The following is a 25,665-nucleotide window of genomic DNA, read 5'->3' on the forward strand; positions in this document are numbered from 1 at the left end:
ATTTCAGCCTTCAACGTTTTATGCATGTAATTATATAGTTTTTAATATATGGTTTAAATAGATTTTATCATATGTGTGCCATAGACTCTTTGAAAGCTGTCTAAAGTTCTCTACAGCACAGGGTCCAGTTCATCTGATCTTATTTACATAAAGTAGGTGTACTGGGCTAGTTCTGGGGCTAAAACTAGGTTAGCTTATTTTATAACTGTATTTATATTTGCTTCGACAGCGCTGTTTCAACCATTTAACAATTAAAATGCTTAAATGGATGTTTTAGATTCCATAAAACTAGTTCTAAAACAGATTGTTAAAATATAAAGGAAGAAATTTTGTCATTTACGTTACATTAGGGTTTAAACCTTAAAATATTTAATCATGTGCCTGCTATAAAAAAAAATATATTGGTGTATGTTGAGTAAGAGGTATGTTGAGTAAGAGGTATGCTCTTGTAGGTTATAAAATGTATTTATTTTAATTATATATTTTTTAATTAATTCATATAAAATGAACAAGCAGTTCAGCTTGGTTTAATGGTTGTGATCTATCTTCCTCTTGATTGTATTCCAGGGTTTTTTAGTTCGGTAAAATAAAAGAAAGACATCTATATATTTTTTAATTAATTCATATAAAATGAACAAGCAGTTCAGCTTGGTTTAATGGTTGTGATCTATCTTCCTCTTGATTGTATTCCAGGGTTTTTTAGTTCGGTAAAATAAAAGAAAGACATCGTTTTTAATTATACTTCTATACTATTTCAGTTTTGAAAACATCAGAACACGATCTGTGTTATGAAGGCTACCTGAAGAACCAATAAGCGTGAAGTCCCGGCGTTTCCTGTCCAATCACTAAACAGAGGGGGAGGGATCTATGCGGACTGGTCCCGCCCAGCATGGCCAACGCTGCAGGCGCGCGGTGACGTCGCCGTTTTCAAAATGGCGTTATTAACGTCTTGTGTGAGTTTTGGTGTTTTTACCGCCCGATTTTAAACTAAACGGGAGAAAGAGGAGATGCGGGATTAACTCCGGGTTTATTCGGGAAGACGCTGGATTTAATAGAATAATGGACTCGGTGGTGGGGGAGGACCAGACGCTGCCCTTTGACTTTAATGGCAGGTAAGAAAGAAGCGGGTGACTGGGTTTATTTTTACTGGGCTGGAGGAGGAGCTGCTCCACAGCCCGGTACTGGTTCCGCTCCGGGTTCTGTTTCTGGTTCTCGTGGTTCTGCTCCTGGTTCTGGGGGACTGTTTTAAAGTTATTGGACTGGGTGTAATGTGTGTTGGTTGAGGTGGGCGTTTGAATTTTGCATAGCGACTACATAACTGGCCACGCTCGTTATAGGCGTTTCTCATTCTGTTTAAACTTGAAAAGGGAAATATTAGTCACAATTGTGAAGCTCAGTAATCCCCATTAAATAATTTGGCTTTTAAATGGCAGCAAAATGAACAGTAAATAAAACGACAGGGTTCTCTACTGCAAATATTTTATACTAAATAGGTTTTCCAGAATGTGACGTGACAGAAAAACATCAGCACCTTATGGATGTAGAATTCTGTGATTAGTCACACATTAACTTTCTTAAGACTAAACCTTTATGAAGGAACGCATAAGGAATCATGTAGAAAAGTTAAAAAAAGTGTTAAACAAACCAAAACACTATGTAAAACATTTAGGTGGCTCTTAACTGATGAGCTCATCCTGTGTTAAGTCTTGCTCTTCCTTTCCTGGGGCGGTCCTGATGAGAGCCAATTTAATCATAACGTTTTTAATGGTCTTTGCAACTGCACTTGAGGATACTTCTGAAGTTCTTAATTTTCTTAGATTAAATTACCTTTATTTCTTAAAGTCATTTGTTTTACTTAGTTGAGAGGTTCTTATCATAATATGGATTAGAACATTACTCAAATAAGGCTGTTCAATGTATATCAACTCTGCTTCTTCACAACTTTACAACTGATGCTCTCAAACACATTAAAAGGACAAGAAATTCAAGTCATTAACTCTCGACAAGTTCTGACAACTTGTCAACTCCATTCCAGGCGAATCTACCACATAAAACTCAGAAAATCATTTAAATTTAAAACATGTTCTGGTTTGTTTAAAACTTTTTGTTTACTAAATAATTTCAGTAGGTAATGAAAAAAAACAAAGAATTTAAGGTGTGTCCAAATGTTTTGGACACTGGTACTGTAAGTGTGGCTAAATGAATCCTGTAAGCTTGATATTGGCACCTTGTTTTTTTTTTGTAACATCACAAAACAATGTTCACTCTGTTTGGTGCCTTTTTTCATACATGTATTGGTAACTGTTTAATGTGGTTTTATAATGGTTATTTAGTATGATTAAGTTGGGCCTAGTGTATCTAGTTTTAAATACATAGCAGTTTTGCTACTAAACGTTGACCAACTTTTAATTACAGAATGTAACAATCCAGTTTAATTGGATGATGTGAAGCATAAATTCAATACGTTTGTCTTTGCTATGCTTGAGAGCGTATTTAAAAATCTGACACTGCTGATTACAACTAATATTACTCCTACTGTTATTACTATTACTCTTACTTTACTGTTACTATTACTGCTGCTGTTACTACTACAATTACTACTGCTGTTACTGTTACTACTACTTTTACTACTATTACTACCACTGTTACTGTTACTACTAGTATTACTCTTACTGTAACTACTACTATTATTACTACTGATGTTACTGTTACAACTAATGTTACTGCTACTGTTATTACTATTACTCTTACTTTACTGTTACTATTACTACTAATGTTACTACTACTATTACTACTGCTGTTACTGTTACAACTAATGCTACTCCTACTGTTACTACTAATAATCTTACTTTACTGTTACTATTACTACTGCTGTTACTGTTACTACTACTGTTGCTACTGCTTTTACTGTTACTGCTACTATTAATACTACTGCTGTTACTGTTACTACTACTATTACTTATGTTACTGTTATTACTACTATTACTACTGCTGTTACTGTTACTACTGCTACTATTGTTACTACTACTAATACACTACTGTTACTGCTGTTATGACTAGAGATGCACAATGATATGGGAATTATGTCTATATCGGCAGATAATTGCTTTTTTTTTTTAGAAACAACTACAACTACAACTGTTCTACCCCAGCCACTGTAAAATTTAATTAATTTAAGCAGCTTTTGTTGTTTTTATTAGTCTTAAAGTTATAAATTCATAACAATGTCTTTGTAAGTTACAAAAGTGCAATATCGATTAACAGCATTTACCGAGAATTTCCACATCCATACATGTGTATTTATAACTACTGTTACTATTACTACTATTTCTACTGCCTCTTTTACTCTTACTGTAATTACTACTATTACTATTACAACTATTACTATACACATTACTATTTCTGTTGCTACTACTAATATAACTGCTATTCTAACTGCTATTTGTACTACTATTACTTTTACCATACTTTTAGTTCTAATACTATTATTACTTTGACTTGACTGCTCTGCCATTTATTTTCTACAATTACTGATTTATTGCACTGCATACATCTCTAAAATGTAAACGTTTGTGAGATGTTTATCTGGTTGCATTGTTTTTAAATATTCTTTTATGAAGATTCTCACAGTATAATAACCATAAGTTTTCCAATTAACCAATGCAACCATATCTTTTATTTAAGAGATTAGTTTCTCACTGTGTAGAGTTTACAGTGAGACTGCCCCTTTAAATACAGGCTACTGTCAAAGATCTCACTGACTTCTTCATGTGCCATGTTATTGCGCAATCACAGCAACAACAAATGCGCAGCGAGGGAAAAAGAGGAAATGCATACGAGAGACGGAAAAGCAGACAGTTATCAGGCAGATAACGGGCCTTTTTCTGCCTCTTTCTCATTCCAATGCAGTGAAAGAATGGAATAGGTAGGTAATAGGACTTTGTGTGTTTGTATGTATGTACATGGTAGAGGGTTCATAGACTAGGCTGAAGGTGACTTGTTGCTGCTGAAACAGAAACTCCAACAACAAGCCAACTTCAGCTTGATGTTTAGCAGCAGAACTTGGTAGACGGGTAGTTTCCGTGTTCAGCTGTGCTTAAAGCCAAGTTTAGCACCTAGTCTGGAGCCGTGCTGATGAATAAGTAACATCTCACCCTCACGGTGTCTCTCATAAACGCAGGTGGCGAGCCTGTGCCAAGTAACTAAAGCCGTAAGCCGATCCTGATTAAGCTTATTTGCCATCTGACACTGAGGGTGATGTGTGCTGTTTGATGATGGTGTGTGTGACTTTTCTGCCTGAGAGAAACAGGAAGTTGTTGTTGTTATAGTAGTAGAACGGCTGTGAGGAAGCATCACGAGGGCTTCCATCCGCTCTCCTCCCATCTCCACCCAAGAGGGAACCAAACAAATATACAGTTATATAACAATTAGTGTGTGATTTGTGCTTCTTTATTCACAACAGCAGATGCTGGACTAACGTCACTAACCAGTCATTGGATATTTTTTTGTAGTACAGGTGCTGGTCAACGAATTAGAATAATTTGAAATAGTGCAATCATGAAATTCTTTGAATGCATTTTTTGTGCAGAAAGCAAATCAGGTGTTCACCGCACCTGTCCTACTCGTTCGACTAATCACAGAACTCGTTACCTGGAAAAAAATTGCTCAGCTGAGCTTTCCAAAAGGCCCATTTAGGCCATTTAACTGTGACACTGTTGTTTTATTGAATTAGAATAATGGAGAAACCGTTTCATTGAATTAGAATAATTTTTATTATAATTATAATCATCACTTTCTCAGTATTTTGTGGCTGCCCCCTTGGCTTGTATGACTGCCTGAAGTCTCCGCGGCATCGATTTGACCAGCTTGTCGCAAGTTTCCGCACTCACACCTTCCCAGGCAGTGGCGATGTTCTGCTTCAGTTGGTCCAGCGTAGTAGGCTTTCTGTCGCGAATTTTCCGCTTGACGATGGCCCAAAGGTTTTCAATGACATTGAGGTCAGGCGAGTTGGCCGGCCATGCCAAAACTTCAAGCTGTTTTTTAGTGAACCAATCTTTGGTCGACTTTGCCGCATGAGCCGGTGCAAGATCCTGTTGAAATATGAAGTCTTCTTCGCCGAACTGTTCCTCAACAGTCGGAATCAGGAACGTTTCCAGAACATCTTGATATACGGCAGCATTGACCGTCTTCTTGAGGAAGCAGAGTTTCCCTACACCTCGAGCGGACATGCATCCCCAGACCATAACGCTCTGGGGAAACTTGACGGATCTTTTCACGCACTCGTGGTTGTAGGTTTCGCCACCACAATGCCAGACACGAGGACCTTGGTCACCGAAGGAGATGCAGAAGCGTGATTCGTCACTGAAGACCACTTTCTGCCAGTCTTCAGCAGTCCACTCGTCGTGTTCTTTGGCCCACTTCAGCCGTTTCTCCATTTGTTTCTTGTTCAGCATCGGTTTTACTGCTGGAACGCGAGATTTGAAGCCGAGTTCGCGCAGACGACGGTAAGTGGTTGATCTGGAGACGCCAGCGCCGGTCTGCTTGTTCCACAAGTTGGTGAGCTCGGAAGTGGACTTGAACCGGTTGCTGACTGCGATCTTTCTCAGCTGCTTGTTGTCGCGAGCAGAAGTTTTTCGGACGCCGGAACAGTTGGTGCGCTTGCTGCAGTTTTTCTTGAGAGCTTTGCAGACGGAAGACTGGCTGATGCCGAGCTGCTCAGCAATTTTAGTTTGGGTCAAGCCTTGTTGGCGAAGGGCTTGAATTTGAGCCACTATTCCGGTTGAGAGGTCGCGCTGCTTACCCATGATTGATTTTACAACTTAGAAATTCTACTCAACCCTGACTTTATACTGCACAGTGAACACTCTTCACAGAAAACAAAAATTCGAGCATTTATTCTAATTCAATGAAACGGTTTCTCCATTATTCTAATTCAATAAAACAACAGTGTCACAGTTAAATGGGCCTTTTGGAAAGCTCAGCTGAGCAAATAAAAAAGGTAACGAGTTCTGTGATTAGTCTAACGAGTAGGACAGGTGCGGTGAACACCTGATTTGCTTTCTGCACAAAAAATGCATTCAAAGAATTTCATGATTGCACTATTTCAAATTATTCTAATTCGTTGACCAGCACCTGTACATTACAGTGTACCCATTATCTATGTAGTTGGTACTGTTACTGAACCCTTGTTGTTTTTGTCTGCATACAATTTTGTAATAGAAAGACTTGGATAAAGCATGGATAGTAGAGTGTATTTCAAAAGTGAAGCCACCACAGGTCTAGTGCCTCTACTGGCTGGTTGCAGTATAATGTGTAGCTTTACCCATCCCCGTACGTACTGTTTTTTAATCAGTTAGTTTACATGTGCTAATATTGGCACATATTTTGTTTTTCCCTGTTTTCAAAACATGAAATTTCATGCTATTTGGATGTATGTTACAAATTAAGGGATTGGTTTAGTGATTGGCAGCTTTGGCTAGAACAACACATCTGCATTACATAGAGTAGCTGAGTTGAAATTGAGCTTATGCAGCGATTAGTCGACATAATCAACAATGTCGACTATAAAAAATTGTCGACACAGAATTTGATTTGTCACCGTGTCGTTAATCTGTGATGGAGTGAGAGCGCATGTGAGAAAGACACACACATTGTGAGAAATTGAGAATCCGAATTGGCCTCTCCTTATGTAGCAGCATTTATTTCCACTGAGGAAGATGTTTAATACACCTATAATAATAGTTTGGTTTGTTACAAACAGCAGATATGTAGTAATAATACAGGACACTCACATTACAAATACCTGCTTTTTTTATTATGTTCTCTAACAAAGACAGACATGTAATCATGTTTACATGTACACTTTAACACTTTTACTGTTTAAAACATTACACTTACTGATCACACAAAATTCAGTGGAAAAGCACATTTGATGTCTGGTACTTTTATGCTACACTGTAAACTCAATGAAGGCAGCTTGTGATTGGCTTTATCTGGGAGAAGGTGGCAGATATCCGCGTCTGAACTAATCTGAAAAATTGCACATTTTTTTGCTTGTCCTTCTATAGGAGAGAAGGGAATGGAAACAGTATTTACAGTGTTTACAGTCATTGACTAGGAATTCTGACTACAAGTGACCTTTAGGAAGATTTAGCATGTAAGCTCACTGTTCTGCTATGCTGTGTATATGCATGAATATGGCCTGTGTAAATTAGTCATCTTGAGAAAACCTTTCCTGCTTTAATAAGTCACAGTCTTTAGCCTAGCATATTGTATAGGGGTATAGTGGTGTTTGTTAGCAACATTAGCCTTGTAGCTTCACTTTAAGATGACAGTAACAAAATTTAGACACCACACGTGTCTTGGTTGTTGTCAATGATCCATAATGTTAATTTGATTTCTTTTAACCTCAGCAACCCAAAGGTCATCATTGATTTAATTAAAGCTGCAATTAAAGCTGTTTTGTTAAAACAGCTCTAGTGTCGTCACATTTCTTTTGTTGCCAGTCTTAAGATAAAGGCAAGAAGAACAGGCCTCACACACTTTAGCAGAGGGTGGTGGAGGAGGGACACTGTGGTCCACTGCTGTTCTCAGAGCAGCCAAGATGAGCTGCACCTGTGGCTCAGTCGCCTCGCCAAAATACTCTATTGATGGATGTCTTGTATTTGGATGAGTCCCAAATTGATTTTTTGAATGTCAGAATGTGGTATGTTACAGTTTTAACAGTTAATTATTTCAGCTGTTATGGATAAAAAAATATGTTAATAATTGGTGTAAAAAATTATTGAGAAAATTCATTAGTATTTTACAATTCTATTATTAATGATGGTGGATACACATTTATTTGCATGGTTCCTAGGCTGTGGCAATAATGCTGACAACAGTATAATGGCTTTATGAGATGTAGAGGCAAATTAAAGGCCTAACAAGTGAGTTAACCCAAGGGAGGGAGGTAACGAGTGAGGCCCAATATTACCCCCACGGGAGGACACTTCCAGAAGCACAGGTGCAGTGGAGACTGTGGGAATAGTGGGTATATGTCCTTGAGAGTAGTAATCTAAGAGTTGAAGCCGTTATTGGTTAGTAAATATGGCGTTATTTACAGTAGTTGGGTGTTGTATCATGTATGTACGTTTGTGCTTGCTGTAGCTGGATAAGTGTTGAAAGGGCAGGGGGTGACGGGCGAGAGGGGGACAGGGAAGGAAGTCATTCTGAGAACTGCCGACATTTGATACACACACACACACACACACACACAAAACAAGCCCTCTCTGTAACCACACACACACTGCTAGAGAAATCCTACAGTCTGAGCCAAGGAAGGGTGATAAGGTTAGGGGTGATAATTTCACTGCTTCCCTGTTAAGCATGGTTCAAGCGGTGTCATATATGCGTCTTGGAGGACCAGAAATTTCTGCACATTTTTTGTTTGAGCTTTTTTGAATGCAGAAAAGCATTTTCGTTTTGTTTTATGTTGGAACAGAAGTACCGTGTACGTGTGTGTGTGCGCGGCAATATGGCAGAGTACAGTGCTTTACAGGGCAGAGACATGGACCCCTTACAAACGGCCATTTAAAAATAATAATTGGGTATTTTAGAATTACAGGGGCTAATGGGGAGGGAGGTTGGTGTGTGGTGTTGTGGGGTGAATGATACATGTGAAGTCAGACTCCGCCTCTTTTTAAACTGCTGCTAATGCAGCATTGCCGAGTAGCATCACAGCGCGCTAGGAGGAAAGTGCAGAGACTCGGTTCAGATACATCAGCTCACAGACGCCTTGTGCTGATCGACATCACCCTAGGAGTGATGAGGGGACCCAGAGAGAGCAAGGCCATTTGTGCTCTCTCAGGGCTCCGAAAGCTGATGGGATAGCCGATGGGATTCGAACTAGCGATCTCCTGATCATAGTGGCAGTGCTTAGTCCGCTGGACCCCTGGAGCCTACAATCAAAATTTTTGCTCTATTTTGCATTTTGAGCTACATTTGAGGTCGGGCTGCATGATCCTGGGAACATTTTACATTTTGATAATTTATTGTTCTGCAATATTTAAAAGTACAGGGATTTTGATGATTCAGCATGGTATGATATCAATAATGCAATCTGTGTGTCAATAATTAGAGTAAAATAAATTAATTTGGTACATAATCTAAAATAAGAACAATGGGAATTAATATTTTCTATCAAGCAGCAAAAAAGGGATTTTTTTTAATACAATGTATTAAAAATATGTAATGCATGGCCCAAAACATGGCATGGTCTGCAATGTGACTATTGCACATGTTCACTGCAATATCGTTTGCTAAAGTGATATATTGTGAAGCCCTAGTTAGAGGGATTTCCAGTATGAACTGCTTTTTTCTGCCTCAGCATCTCAACAGGGTTCAAGTCAGGACTTTGTCTCGGCCACTCCAAAACTATCATAATATTATTGTTGGTTTGGGGTGAAGTTTTTATGCCACTGTATGAAGTGAACTGGTCTGTGTTCAGGTTTTGAGGGAGCTGAACCACACAGTGGAAACAGTTTCAGCACTTTTTGTTTGGCTATGGTGGAGCTCAGGAGCTTAGCTCTTTCATCCCGTTTCTGCTGTGCCAGAACTCATGGAAAAAAGTTATGAACACACACACACATACATTCTGCGTATTAGTATTATTCATGCTCCCCTGCTCTGCCTTGAGGATGGTCCATGAATAGCATCTCCCACAACAGTGCAAGTGCCAGAAACAATGAATACAGCCTGCTCTGTGTGTGTGTGTGTGTGTGTGTGTGCATGCCTCTCAGTAAGGGCATTATATAGGAGGCAGCTGAGTGAAGGTATAAAGCGTGTGTGGATTTTGGATGGTAGCTTGCATGTGTTTATTTAAGCCTGACGTCTGTAATTATTGTAAATGGCCGTGGTTCTCCTGGAGCTGTGCTGCAGTCCTGAAAGCGACATTGTGTTGGTCTGTGTTTGATCTGATGACTGAGTCTTTGTTTATCTGTGTGTAGCTGCTCTGTGTGTGCCTGTGTGTTACAACTCCCCTTTAACAGTGTTTGTGTGTTTTCTCTGTGTAGCTGCAGCATATCCAGACTGCCGGACCATCTGAGCAGCGCAGATTTCACTATGGACAACGTGACAGGTACAGCTGACCCTCTCTCTCTCTTTCTCTTTCTCTCACACACTCACACACTCACACACACACACACACACACACACACACACACACACACAAGCATACAGTGGAGAGTATGCAGACCTTGCTGACTGCTTGATGTCCAGATTGTCTTACAGCAATGATCACGATATAAAAATGTCATGACTTTCGGTTTGTGTGTGCTTTAGGCCAGTATATTGAGAAAGACCTGGTGATACTAAGTATTACTATAAGCATTACAAATCAATATACTGTAATATACTATGATATCGTAAGCAAGACAATATATTAAGAATGTTTTTTACGAAAACTGTATTAGAACCTATTTAGTTTGAAAATATTGGGATTTTTTGACTTTCAGTACTTCAAAATTTAATCAAAGTTCTAAAACATATTATTCATTTTTACTTATTAGTTTACGTGTAAAGATCAGTTTCCTATCAGTAGCCTATTGCAGTTTTTTGCGACGTATAGAATTGTAACTGTACCGTGATGCATATGGTATTGCCAAGTTCTACTGTTCAGCCAGGATCATTTTACCAGGTAATTTTTTCTTTTAATCCCGTCCGAATGCATCATAATTTTTATATATTTCCAACTTCTTTTTCTGTAAACATTCCAGAAAAGAAGTTTTTTTACAGCTTTTCTGAAGTATGGAGGTTTGAGGAAGCTTTTCATTTAATTTTGCGTAGCACACATACCTCAGCCAAAACACTTCAAGCAGCAAAAGTGTAGAATATCCTATACACTTTCTATGTACTTTAGAGTAAACACTGCAGCATGACTTAAAATATTATTTATTCTGTCTTTTCACCTATGCATTAAAAGTATTTTTTTCCTATTTTAACCAAATAACTTTGGTTGCCAAATATCTGGGGAATCCCGAGTTAATTTTTTTGTTTTTGTTGTACCCCACTTTATCTGAACCACAGTGTGAACATTTGTACATTTGTATTCTGTTACACTGCTGATCATAATACACAGTCGCATCAATACATTTTCACTACATTTTTTTTTTTTTTCTAGGTTCTCATTCTTTTTTTCTTTCTCTCCCTTTCTATCTCTCTCTCTCTCTCTCTCTCTCTATCGGTCACACACACACACTTACGCATTTAGCCCCTCTCCTCTCTGAGTCAGCTGAAGACCTATTTTCATAACCTGACACCACAAACAGCCTCAGTGTCCTTCTGTACCTGAAGGAACAAACATGTCTCCCTCACACCATATTTTTCAAACACATCAAAAGCATACACACAGAGCTTAAGATCTTAAGAGGAGGATTGAATTGGATTAAAAGTGTTTTATTAACTTAATTTAAATAATAATTCACTAATTACTAATAAACAAATTCCACCTTTTAAGCAGGTTCCGAAGAAGGGACTGAGCATGCTTCCAGTTCCCTTCAGCAATGATGGAGCACAGATGTTTATTTTGGACCTCACTGCCTTCAGCTCTTTAACCTCCTTAACATGAGCACACACAACCATACGCTCATACACACACACATATGCTCATACACACACACACACACACGTGCATTCTCAAACAGGCAAAATTCAAGCCTGCATAACAGCACCTTTCCATGTGCTGCAGTCATAGTGCTCTCTCAGCCTGGCTGTGTTAGAGAGAGAGCTCTGTGGGAATGAAGGTGAACTTTTTAATTTCCATTTTCTTTTCTGACATTTATCTCTCTCCCTTTCTCCCCGGCAGGGTCAATGTTCCCCGGGCAGAAGATGTCTCCGGGTAAAGCCCTAACCATGAAGGATTATGAGAATGTGAGTGAGAATTTGTTATAATAAAAATGATACAGTGTTGTACATATTGCTAATTGGACTGTAGATTTAGGCAGTTGCTGAGTCTCAGCAGTCACAGTGTAATTTGTGGAGTTTGATCTGTAATTAAATCATGTTTTACAGGTAGTAGAATAGGATTTGCATTGTTCTTCAGAAACTTTCATTTGTGCAGTGTTGTGGGTTTGTCTAGGTGGTTACTGGTAATAGAACCCCAGTGTTGTTATGCCAATGCTATTATGAATTCAAGGCATTATATTGTTGTTAACGTCTACCATGACTCTTTTCCAATTCTAAGACTTAAAATGTTAAGACATACATCTCATTAATTGCAGAATTGCATCACATGGATTTGTGTATCATACGTGATCATACAGTACACTTGAATTTACTTTTAAAATAAGCTCATATAGTTTTTTTTATTTCACTTTACACATTAAAATTAATGTATGAATGAATGAACAATTGTGACAGTTTAAAAAACAACTTCACAGTGCTGCCAACCATAAAATAACTGATTCTTTAAATCAGTAAACTTCATTTTTCCCTAATCCTAAAAACTCATAAATAAAACAAAAATAAAATTTTTTTTTTACATTTTTTAAGAACTGAATTGTTTTTACGTTAAAAGAAGAATAAAAAATGTAAAGAAAAATTAAAGAAATCTGCAACATCATCTGCTTTGAAATAATAATTTGTCGTCTTCTGCAGGGTAATTACTTGAGTGTATATCCCAGGCTCTGCAGTGTTTCTGTTCAACTTTGACATGATGTAGGGAAATAAAACTAGTTTGCATTTGAGGATAAACTAAATACAGTGGTGCTGCATACTGTGTGTGTGTGTGTGAGAGAGAGAGAAAGCATGCTTGAGAGTCTTTAGCACAACAACGCTGTTTTGACAGTTTGGAGGAAAATTAAGTGGAGGAAAATAGCAGATCGTTTGCTAAATTAGCATCCTTACTAAACACAAACAGCGCAGTGGAGCCGCTAACACTCTCACACACACAAATTTGGGACAACATGAGTGAAATGCGAGATCAGACAATATGTGTACTTTAGAACATAAAATCTTGCTATGAGATCACAATTGGTGCCCATTACACAAAATGCGTAGCTAAATGTTGGTGAAAGTTTTGGCATTTGGAATCGATTCAAAATCAACTATGTCCAAATTGAGATTTGTCTAAGAATAAAAAATTTCCCCCACCCTTGCATAAAACAGACCTGTATCAGGTGGTTAGCAGGGTCATTGTTTGCGAATGACACTGCTTTATGAGACAAAAGTATTAGCATTCCACCATTTTAGCCTAAACGTTCTGGAGTTTAGCATTTAGCCAAAAGCCAACAGCATAGCAACAACTTTTCACACTCTTCAGAGAGAAACAGCTTAGCAACCATTTTAACATTATTAGAGCACTTTTCCAAGCCACAAACTTTCTCTTTCTTGTTATAGAATTACAGTGTGTGCTATATGCTCTGTTTAGCTGATGGAATGAACAGTGATTGTAAAAACCAAGAGGGAGTATATAGCTATTTGCAAATGTCAAGTTATGATACTTGAAGACTAGACTCTTTAACATTAGACGTTAACATGTTGGCTCTGCTCGAACTTCACAATTGATTCCATGATATTTGGCTTACACTCTTATCCAGAGTGATAAGAATCTAAGTTGAAAACAACAATGTTCATTTAAAAACCTGTTAGACAAGAGCTTTAACTGATTAACCGACAGCATGACTAATTGTTAGGCTTGTAAATTTGCAAATTTTATGATACATTATGTCTCATTTTACAGGGGTTTTGATTTAATATTTAATATTTTTTGATATATTGTAATTGTTAAAATACAATAAAAAAAAACAATAGGATCCGATCATGTGGTTTTGAGAATCTATACAGTATTGTAAACCTTGTAGCATCACAATGCTGGGAATTTGTCCATTTATTTTACACTAGAAATGAACATTTGGTTGTATCATTTGTTTCCCTTCAGAGTATAAGGCCGGTCTAATGCACATTTTAAATAATTAGTTCTGCCTAATCACCTTGTCCTAGTGGTATTGGATGGAGCATTAACATCACTCCAAAGAACCCACTGAACCCCAGTCCTGAGGCTTCTCCGCAGTGCTCGGTCCTGGCTGTTCCAGAGCATCCAGTTCTTTTGGATTATCTGGATTCTTTTTCTGTGTGTGTTAAATATGTGGACAGAGTTCAGATCAGATAAGCGAGGTGTGTGTGAGCTGGAGTGATAATGGAATATGTTGATGATGGAATCTGTATGTATCTGGGTTAGTGGAGGACTGGAGAGGTCTGGTTTCTGTAATGATGCCCGTTTCCTGTATGGAGTGTGCAGGACTGTATTTATCCATTTAAGGAGCTGCAGAGATGTGGAGGAATGGGATTTTAATGTGAAGCCAGATCAGATCAGAGCTGTGTGTGTGCGTGTGTGTGTGTGTGTGTGTGTTTCTCCCTCTGCCTCTGTTTTTCTCTCATCAGTTCACTTCACTTCATGTGAATGACGGACAGAGCTCATTTTTCGTTGTTTCTCTGCAGTTAAAGGACTTTTAAATGTTGTCAATTATGGATGCACCTAGCAAATGTTCTTATTGATTAAACCATTTTTTTATTTAGTAGATCATGTTACGGGTGTGTAGTTTGTGTGTGTTCAATAAAAAATATGTAACCATGACAAAAACCATGAGGAAAAATGTTTCTCTTGATGTTTTAATGGTTTCTCTCTCTCTGATTATTATGACGATTTGCTCCTTTTCTATAACTATGTACAACATCTGTAGAGTTTTTGTTACTCTGTTTGAATAGATTAAACTAAAGCATTTAGTATAATTAATTACGCTTTATATCAGTTTCCTACTTCATAAACTGGCTGTTTTCTAGCTGTATAGGGCTAAGATAGTCATGTTAGCTGAGCTAAGCTAGCCATAGCATTTGTTTGTTTATCAAAAGATTGGCTGCTTTTTTTCTGTGTAAATTTCACCCAGATGTGGTCTACTGTGGCTTTCTGTTTTCTCTGTATGGAATTCATTTAATGTAGTTCTGTCAAAATGTTATGTAGCTTCAGCTTAGCATCTGTTTGTTTATCAAAACTCTGGCTGCATTTCATTGGTATTTTTAGCTAGCTAAATGTGTGACTTGAACAAAACTGCCAAAATACATTTATAATAGCACTGCTGAGGTAAATGTACTGTCCTGTTTGAAATGTATGCTGGGATGTTAACATTGTGAATGTTTGATAAGTAATTGAATGGTAGTTTTGTACCGTGGTTTTAGGACTATAAGGCATACTAATCCTTTAATTTCCCCAAAAATCAACAATCTGCCTTGTATGAATGTATGAATTTTACCAGTCATGTTGTAAGGAGCAGTAAATCCACTCCACTGAAGTACAGTGTTATACAAGAGTTTCAGTTTAGTTCTCCAGCACCGAGGCTGGAGCAGTATTCGCACTAGCCGCTAACCTCGCCAAGTTCTAGCTCTTTCACTGTTCAGGGGTGAGCATTATTGGCCTGAAATCTGCTGCTAACCCTAGCTAGCACTGCCTGAGCAGCATTAGCATTAGCCGCTAACCACACTAAGTCCTAGCTTTTTTGCTATTCAGAGGTGAGTATATCGGACTGTTAGCGGTTAGCTGCTAATGCTAATGCTAGCCCCAGCCTTAGTGGAAATCAGAAAATCTAAGCCAATGGTAAATAAACTAAAGCGCTTTACTCACCCAAATGAACTGAGATTATGTTTTCAGGAGAGAAATCTTTGTAGATTAACATCCAGATTTTTTTTAAGAATGACAGATTTATTCACTTAATTCATTTAACACGCACCAATCCAAAGCGGCGAGGCCTGCTGAATTAGAAGGAAAGCATGGCGAAACATCTCTTCCTTACTAGTGTTTCTTAATGTGCCTTATAATCCAGTGAGCTTTATGTGTGAAAATGGACCAGAAAACAGATGTTCATTGATAGTGTGCCTTATAATCTGGTGCACCTTATAGTGCGAAAAATACAGTAATTTCTTCTCTTTGAAAACTGAGAATTTGATTTAATTAATTTTGAGAAAGTGGCAAATTTCCTAAAAACTTGTAAAAACGTGTTCAGTATTCAGTATTCATCTTTTGGCCAAATGTTCCATTTTGTTTGGATTCTGTTTTGGTTTAAAATTATTATTTCAGTGTATCTCTACAAAAAAAGTGATAGATTCTCTTTTTGTACCTCTTTCCACATCACCCTCTCTCTTTCTACTCTTTCTCTTCCCCATCCCCCTCTTTCTGCCCCAGATGTTGGCACAGAACACTAATGCACAGTCTACTGCCCCCATCCACTCTCCAGACACACACTCGCAGACACTTGTGCACACACACACACTCAAACACACAAAAGAACCCAAACATGCAGACTCTGGTAGTCGTACCAGGTCACACCCCCTTTCCTCTGTCGTATAATTATGCTCTAACCCATTTGCATATGTCAAGTGATTAGACTTAATTGTAGACAAACTGGTTTTAAAAAAGAGAAACAATTTACATATGCAAAAAGTAAAATGTTTAACAAATGTTTTCAACAAAAAAATGTATGTGATTTGGAGAAATAACATGTTAAATTTTTTTCTTGCAGCAAATCACAGCTTTGAAGAAGGAGAACTTTAACCTGAAGCTGAGAATCTACTTCTTGGAGGAGCGCGTTCAGCAGAAATGTGATGATTCAACAGAGGACATCTACAAAACGGTAATACACACAACACAGACAATGAGCAATGTAATAGTTTTTTCCCAAATTGACAACTCTATACACAAATCACAAATATAAAGTGTCTGTTATGAAAAAAATCATTAATCCAAAACAGTTAAAGTTCAATCGAAACCTGAAAATATATTTACCTTAATTTCATCTAAAATAATTTGTTGAGTGATTTCTGGATGATCACCAATAACAGCGTACTAATGAAACACGCAGCGTCCTTTACTGGATTATATTAGCGTAACATGCCTATTGGTAGATCTGGCACACTCATGTTGAGTTAAGTTCAGCATTTTCCTTTAAAAGATACAGTGATTAAATGTGCTGTACCAAACATTCGAACAGTTACAATCTAGTCAAAACTGCTATTATACCAGAGTTAGTTCTGACCCTGCAATGTGATTGGCTGAGAGGTGTTCTATGAGTTCCATTATCAGCCAGTAATGCACTGTAACCGAAGCTCCCCATCTATTACTCCGCCACATACAGGTAAACTAGCAACGATGCAGCGCTTACCAGCCAAACAGCGCAGCTACAAACAGAGCAGCAATGGAACTATTTTAACTCGCAGAGTATTTATAACTGGACAGACTGTATTTTCTTGTCCTCTTTAACTCAAAATAAACATCGATCAATAAACATTGATAATGGAACTGTGGTATAATCTCAATAATACACACGAGGTTCATACTATAACATGGAATTTTGGCACGGCTGTGCTCCGGTCTCCAGTATTACATGTCAAATGAAAAAGGACACCCTCTCGTGTATTTTTGCTTAATTGGTTCTTATTTTTCTCTTCATGTGTGTTTTTTCTGTGTAGAACATCGAGTTAAAAGTGGAGGTGGAGTCTATGAAGAGAGACCTGGCAGAGAAACAGGAGCTGCTGGTGTCCGCATCGTAAGTGCACTCTACCCTGCCTGCCAGTCAAACACTTGCCCACATGTAAAATCATGGATCACAGGAGGGTTCTTCACAGCCCACTGGTGGTTCACAGCCAGTTTAAGAAACTGGTTAAGAAACCATGACCTAAAGCATTCACCATCAGTGATTCAAAGCTGAGCATATTTAGAGGCACCACCCAAGGTGAATAATTAACCTAGGGTTTAAGGGGTTAATCATTTCACACAGTGCTGCTGGCTGGGACTTTAAATTTTACATTTTCTGTCATTAAGCAGAACGCTCTTATCCAGAGTGACTTACATGGTTAGTCCTGTTACAGAGGTGGACCAGTGTAGTGTTAAAGAGTCTTGTCTTATTGCTCTTATTGGTGTAGAACCACATCCAGTCACCTAGAACAGGAACTGAACCGCAGTCTCCCACTTGATTTGGTAGCTCACTGGCAAGTAGTGGTGTTATCCACTGCACCACACCAATTATCTTTACACCCATTGTTTCTAAACTTATTTAATATTTAAAGGATCATTAAGAATTATATTTTAGTAGTAAATGATAAAATAATCAGTATGTATAATCAGATTTTAAAGAAAAAAATGCTGAGTTAAAGCACTGGCAGCTCTTGTCAGCAGCGCTTTAGTCAGTACTGACTCCGCCTGCTGCTCGTTCCCCAACACTTACTCCACCCCCAAGGTTGCCAATACACAACAGCGAGTGAACAGTGCTGCAGCATGGATGCTAGCAAGCGGGATGGTTCAGCTGAAACCTACACAGCCTAAAAAAACCTTGGTATGTCTGTCTCAAAAAAGGTCAGTCAACTAAGGAGAAATAAAGAAAGAGTAAATATTGGCAGGTAGTTTGAAAGTTTCTCTGCCTTTCCTATCAGCAGCACCTGCCCAGTCTTCACCGGCTTTGCTTGACAGCACTGAGGACACATCATAACTGAGCTCTAGATCAGGCTGCAACAAGATAAAACAGAAGGCTACTCAATTGTAGATGTATAAGTTATCTGCTAAACTAAGCAGTATATTACTAGAACCTGTAAAGTAGTAACTCCAAATCTAGGGTGTGTAATTTTGGCGCAGTGTGGTTTTTCCATTATAGCAGGCTTGGCTTGGGCTAACGCAGCTAGCGGTGCATAAAGCTAGGTTAGCTAACTACGGATAAAGTTAACATGAGCCGGTTTATAATATCGTTGTTGCTTGCCATGGTAGAAATTACTGAACTCGTCTTGCACTGGATTGTGTAGATTCAGCCTCATCAACTTGGCAACCCGAGTGAGCTTCGTGACTGGGGTGGGGTGGGCGGAGCAGATAACTCTCTGTGGTGTTTTGAAATTAAAGCACTGTAGCTATTTCACACTCATTTTTTTCTAATGAATGCTTCTACTGAATTTAAGGGCTTCATCCATATGTGTGTGTACCTATATTTAATTATATTTTAATTTTACTGTTTTGTATCATCTTTCTGTGTGATTCTCTGTGTAGAAAAGCATTGGAGAGCTTGGCCAATAGAGATTCGGGAGGTGGCATTCGGGACCGCGCTCAAAAGGAGATGGGCTCTCTCAGAGAAGCTTTCAACTCCAAGATCAGAGAGCTGGAGGAGGTAAATGCTTATGCATCCATATGTGTAACAGTACAAGTTACACACATACTTTCACACTTTTCTTCATAGTGGGAACATGTGAAGGCTACGGCTGCAGCTGTTTTTGTTTTTAATTAACCGTGCTTTTCTGTCTTTCTCTAGGCTCTTCGGTGTGCAGAGGAAGAAGTAGAGAACATGGCTTCTATTGCTGAGCAGGAGAAGCTGAAGAGTCTGGGTTTGGAGAAAGAGCTTCAAGCTGCTGGACAGTCAGGACCTTCTCACGCTCCTGATTCCACCCCTGCACAAGTACACAAGCTTCAGGAGGCTCTGCAGGAGAAGGACCGGTAAGAGGAACCATTAAATTTGGGTATCTGCTATGGGGGGCCTAGCAGTGGCCAACAATTATATCACAATATTTCAGGGTATTTTTGTGATAACAGTATTCTTGGTGATATGAGGGAAAAAAACACTGAAAAATATTTGATTAATTTTAAGAATATACTGCTGCAGCAAAAATATATTTTTTTATTAAATGTTTTATATTAATAAAAGTAAATGTTTCATATGAGTATAATATTTTCAAACAATCAGGGTTCGTACAGTTATGAAAAACCTGGAAAAGTCATGTAATTTGAAAATAGCAATTTCCAGGCCTGGATAAGTTTTGGAAAAACAAAAAGAACCAGAAAGTTTTGGAAAAGTCATGAAAATTTGGTCTACAAATCTTTGTGTTTCAATTTATTGATTGAGAAGATCTATTTTTATAAGATTAATTTTAGGCAAACTATAATTGATTATAGTTTTAGCTGCTTTTTGGTTTTATTGTCCATGTGCACTGTTGTTTTGGTCATGAAAATTTGCCTTGATGGCATGAAAAATTGGTTAAGTAGTTAAAAAGTGTATGAACCCTGAGTATAAATAAAAAAATCTGTAAACTTTTGGTAAACTTACCAAGATTCTGATTTAGTATAAATAATAATAATAATGCAACAAAAGAAATCATGAAATCAACATTAAACTAATGTGATGTAGCAAAAAAGTACTAATACTGAAAAGTGCAAAATATGTAATGCATGTTTTATAAACTGCAAACATAAACAATTAAGCAAAAAGTGTTCCCGCCTACTCATGTCCATAATTTAAACTGCAGAGCGATGCAGAATCGTAGACATGCTGAAGCGGCGCAGAAGATTTTGTTATTGGTTGCCAGGTCTTTATTGGACCCCACAGGGGATTGCCATTTAAATACAGAACTAATGTGAGATCATGCAGATGCAGAAGTTCTGAATAATTGAGATAAATAGTTTCAATTATACATTTCAACTTTTAAAAATATATATATGTTGTTAAACTTGTCTCATTCTCGTCTCGTGAACCCAATATCGTGTCTTTTGTCATCTAGTGAGATAAGTGTCTCTTCACACCCCTAAGTTGAATACTTGGTCCAGCATAATGCACTTCTCATATCTGCATCAGCATTACAACACACCTTCAGTATTTTTAGCTCATCGTTTAGGCCTGTCACAAATAATTACAAAATCGACTGTTGTTATCATCAATATATAACAACATAATTTTAATCATTTTTGCTGATTAATAGAGTGGGAGATCTGGTACCCCATTGGTGACCACTCGTATTTTTGAACTCTTACAAATGAACATTAAATTTGATTATTAATTAATTGATTGATGGGACTTATTTAGTGATGCCAATATGTTGATGTTTAAAGTACTTGTAGAATCTGGTGATGCTAATTCGGGCCTCAATATAAAAATGTTTAAACCAATGGTGTCTTGCAGCATGGTACTGAAATGTCTTCTGGTACTTTTTTCTGCAGGACGATTAAGCATCTTCAGGAGTCGGTGAGAAATCAGGATGCTCTGATTGGAGAACTTCAGGAGAAGAGCTCAGACCAGCCATTTGCAGAGCAGATGGCACGGCTTAACGACCTGGTTGGCCAAAAGGATGGGCAGCTGCAGGTCAGTTTGTCACTGTGGCTGTGATTAGATGCATAAATATAATGCTTACAATTTCAAGTATGTATGATATACAATTTCAATTTTTTCTTGATTACTTGTTTATTTATTTATGTATTTATTGTAGTTTTGATTTCAGTTTAACACAAAAAATATATATATTTAAAAATAATGTTTTTCAGGGGTTGTACATACATAGGAATCTTTAAAAAAATAGAAATGTTCCAGGATCGTGAATTATAACAGTTTAAACCTCGTTACCTGAAATGGAGTACAAATATTTTTACTTAAATACTAGGCTTAAAACGTCACTGGTAAATAATGAAATCATTTACAGGCTATAATGTTAACTATTCTCTTACTTTTATGTAATCATTAAACTAAACTGAGGAACAGTTGGAAGTAGTGCTGGGCGATTATGGCTTAAAAAAATACTTCGATTTTAATTATAAAATTATAAAATTATCGATTATAATTGATTTTTTTCCCCCTACTAAAAATCTAACTACAGATGACAAAGAAATGGTTCAAAATTAAGTTTATCTGTAAAAAAAAAAAAGATATATATGTATATATATTTGTGACTGAAAATTAAGAAATAATGCACTAAATGAGTCACTTTGAAGGAAAGATTATTATTGTTTTCCACAATTAATCACAAATCCTCACTGGAAAGTGATGACGCTGCAGTTTTTAGAAACGGTATGATTTATTCCACTGGGTGTTTGTGTCGAAAGTGCTGGAACTTTTTTCGGTACAAGCTCAGTCCTTGGATTGAACATTCAATTTATAATTATAGAATTATTATAGAATAACTACTATATGTAGATGCAGCACTTACACTGCTACTATGCTGCCATATTGACAAAGCATTCTGGGATGTGGTGGTGGTATAAATGTTTTCTCTATAATTGTACTCTACTTTGGACTTGGCTCTAAAATATTTTTATTTATTGTATGATGTAACTATGTGAGAAGTTCGGGTTGATTTGATGTAATGTTTTGCTGCAGGTGCTGAAAAAGGAGCTGGACCAGGAAAGAGAGAAAGCAGACAGGGAAAACCAGGTAAGAGAAGTGTGTTTTGAATGAAAAATATTCTTATGTGGAAAAATTAGTTGCAGGTATGTCTCTGTAGTGAAGCTTTCAGCAAACTTTCCTGTGATTGATGTGTTTCTTATTCTTACTGAACAAATCCACCTGCAGTTTTCTTCCACACGTTTTGCCATAGCTAATCTCTCTGCTTCCACTTGTCTCTGTGACTGTGATTTTTATTTTCTGTGAATGAAATGAAGAAAGTGCTGAGGCAAATTGGCAGGCAGATGTGTATTTTTGCAGTCAGAGTAGAGTTTAGATTCTCTGCTCGAACCCGGACCAACCCAAAAAAAAAGGGCAAAAAAGGTTGCACAAGTTAAAATGTTATAATCATGCAGCTCTGGAACTTCGCAATAAACACTGTGCACACTTCAGCTCCTCTGCTTGTCTGCACCTCACACTTGACCTGCAGCGCTGTGTGTACTCCGATATACTTAAAAAAAATTGTTCAGAAAGTATTTTATATTTTAAGTTATTGTTAAAGTGTCAGTCTGTATTATTTAGTTTCTAAACTGAAAGCAGAAGCATTTCTGAGTGGAGAAGGGAAAAAATATTGTGTTTAATGGTACCAGTGTGCTGGAACGACCATCGCTGTTAAACCCAATATATTCATTCTAAAAACTGGAGTATCTGTTCACTTTTCACGGGAGTTCTTTTCTGGCCACGTCACGCGTCTCTGAAAGGAGAACGCGTCACACCCACCCAGTTTAAAATGATTCTTGCACATGCTTGGTGCAATTACCCATTCTCACCAGAGAGGGCCCTAAATCCCAAAACTTCCGAACATCTGCTTTAATTATATTAGACGAGTAGAGTAGACAATAGTAATTGTAAATAATATTATTGTTCTTGGTTTATTTCGGTTGAATAAGTGTGCAGTGCGTAGCCTTATATCTCTTTTTTTGTGTTTTGCACGTAGGCTATATTTTTAAAATAAAACAAAATGTTTAGAAAGTGTATTATATTTTAAACACTGTTAATTATATTAGAGTAAATTAGGAGATTGGTTCTTAATAGTCATTTTAAATAAAAAATAGGTCTATGCTTCTTCAGTGTTGCAGTATTAATTAATGTCATTCTGAACAGATTTTGCTCATTCAAACTGGCCAAAAATATTTAAAAAAAAAATTTTTTTTTTCAGTTTTAACGCTTTACTTTTAAAAAATATATATATTGGGTTCAAATTGGGCGCAGGCTCAGAATGTCCGGGTTGGGCTGGATTTTTCGGAGGCGGTGTAGATTGTGATGTGGCTGTGATGCTGTCACTGTTGGTTAATGTTGTCGAGGACATTATAGTTGTTGCTTGTCGTCAGCATATTTTTACATCACATTACATTTGGCAACGCTTTTGTCCAAAGCGACTTACAATAGTGAAGTACAAAAGTAATAGAAGATAGAACATCTTTAGATAGAGGAGATCAAAGGGAATAATGGGATAGAGAAGTGAAGGAGGGGAAGAAGGAAATGGGGTTAGAAGTAGTTAGTGTGTTAGAGATGTTAGGAGAGTAAGTGCTCTTTGAAGAGCTCTGTCTTCAGGAGTTTCTTAAAGATAGCGAGAGATTCTCCTGATCTGGTAGTGGAAGATAGTTTGTTCCACCATTGGGGAATTCTGTATGAGAACAGTCTGGATTGCTTTGTGTGTATGTTTGGCAATGTAGTTTAAGATAGTTTGTTTTAACCCTTTGTGTTACAGCATTAGCTTTGTTGTGGTTGGTCAGCTGATCTGAGACTATGGTTGTGGTGTGTCTGATTTGTCATGATGAGCTGGATTTGTGGAACTTGAGGGTCAGTGTGGTAAGGCAGGATTTAGCTGGCTGCAGCAGGCGGGAGTCTAAATGAACTGCATGCTTCAAATAAAATATTAGATAATAAATCCCTCTTGATTAAGTGTGTGTGTGTGTGTGTGTGTATTGAAGGAGTTTTAAAGCTGTGTGTGTGAGAGAGAGAGTAAAAGAGAGTGAGTGAGGGGGGGGGGGGGTTGTCAGCCTCTTACAGTGAAGGATTCAGTCTCTAATCTTATGCTGCAATCAGATTTGCTTCTGAAGGAAGGAGAGAATTACAGCTGGTGAACGAGAGGAAGAGAGTGGGATTGACTCAGCAGTTACCTGTTTAATCATCAGACAAGATCATTGGAACTTGACTTGACCGTGTTTCTTTGCAAGCAAGCAATGATCTCAAAAAATATATAGAAAATTTGCAGTAGCAGAATTGGCATACTCAGAATTTGTTCACGTTACCAAGCTGAAGTGATTCTAATCTGATTTTTTTTTTTTTTTTTTTTTTTGCCTTCATATGATCTTTTGAAATCAGATTTGGTTTACTTTCATAAGTGGTCCTACATCAGATATGTATCAGGTTCATGTGCATGCAACTTGAATGTAAATGGTCAGATTACATTTTATGTATATTATAAGGTGCACTATCAATAGACGTTTATTTTCTGGTCTACTTTCATATATAAGGTGCACTGGATAATAAGGCGCATTTTAAGAGACACTGTAAGAAACATCTAATTCAGCAGGTGTCGACGCTGAGTGGTGGTTGGGGATTAGCTAACTAAGTTAAGTAAAGCTAAGCTAATTAAACCAAACTCTAATAAAAAAATTTTAAGTCAAACAAGTGCTGGATGTAAATCTACACAGATTTCTCTCCTGAAACTGTTTATTTGGGTGAGTAAAGCGCTTCCGGTTATTCCAAATTTCTTTAGCACTAAGGCTTTAGCATTAGCGGCTAACCGTTCTGCTGTAGAACAGCTTATGGATGCTAACCTTGTTTCATAGTATTCTGGTATAGAGCAGCTATTGAATGCTAAGAGTGTTCCATACTATTCTGGTGTAGAGCAGCTAATGGATGCTAACAGTGTTCAACATTATTCTGGTATAGAGCAGCTAATGGATGGTAACACTGTTTCACACTGTTCTGCTATTCCACACTGTTCTGCTATTCCACACTGTTCTGCTGTAGGACAACTAATCAATACTAACGGTATTTCACACTGTTCTGGTATAGAGCAGCTAATGGATGCTAACAGTGTTCTACAATGTTCTGGTATAGAGCAACTAATGAATGCTAACAGTGTTCTACACTGTTCTGGTATAGAGCAGCAAATGGATGCTAACAGTGTTCCACACTATTCTGCTATTCCACACTGTTCTGCTGTAGAACAACTAATCAATGCTAACAGAGTTCCACACTATTCTGGTATAGAGCAGCTAATGGAGGCTAACAGTGTTCTACAAAGTTCTGGTATAGAGCAGCTAATGGATGCTAACAGTGTTCCACACTATTTTTCTGTAGGACAGCTAATCAATGCTAACAGTGTTCCACACTGTTCTGGTATAGAGCAGCTAATAAATACAAACAGTGCCTCACAATACATGCTAACAGGTTCCACGCTATTCTGTAGGGCAGCCAACAGGATCCACACACACATTAATGCTTCCCC

The 25,665-nt window shown here is 37.7% G+C and overlaps 1 protein-coding gene across 2 annotated transcripts in view; it reads left to right on the forward strand.

Annotated features, from left to right (window-relative positions):
- Positions 1-905: 905 nt before the first annotated feature.
- The window catches only part of cdk5rap2 (CDK5 regulatory subunit associated protein 2), a 73,879-nt gene continuing 49,119 nt past the window's right edge, over positions 906-25,665 (forward strand). For both annotated transcript variants that reach the window (XM_007256572.3, XM_049466169.1), the window contains exons 1-9: positions 906-1,112; positions 10,053-10,117; positions 11,843-11,907; positions 16,548-16,658; positions 17,494-17,570; positions 19,055-19,172; positions 19,314-19,495; positions 20,990-21,131; positions 22,140-22,193. In XM_007256572.3, coding sequence (XP_007256634.3) covers positions 1,060-1,112; positions 10,053-10,117; positions 11,843-11,907; positions 16,548-16,658; positions 17,494-17,570; positions 19,055-19,172; positions 19,314-19,495; positions 20,990-21,131; positions 22,140-22,193 — 867 coding nt within the window. In that variant the 5' untranslated portion in view covers positions 906-1,059. The remainder of the gene's footprint in view (positions 1,113-10,052; positions 10,118-11,842; positions 11,908-16,547; positions 16,659-17,493; positions 17,571-19,054; positions 19,173-19,313; positions 19,496-20,989; positions 21,132-22,139; positions 22,194-25,665) is intronic.

The sequence above is a fragment of the Astyanax mexicanus genome, chromosome 17 (assembly GCF_023375975.1).
Source record: "Astyanax mexicanus isolate ESR-SI-001 chromosome 17, AstMex3_surface, whole genome shotgun sequence".
Lineage (NCBI taxonomy): Eukaryota > Metazoa > Chordata > Actinopteri > Characiformes > Acestrorhamphidae > Astyanax > Astyanax mexicanus.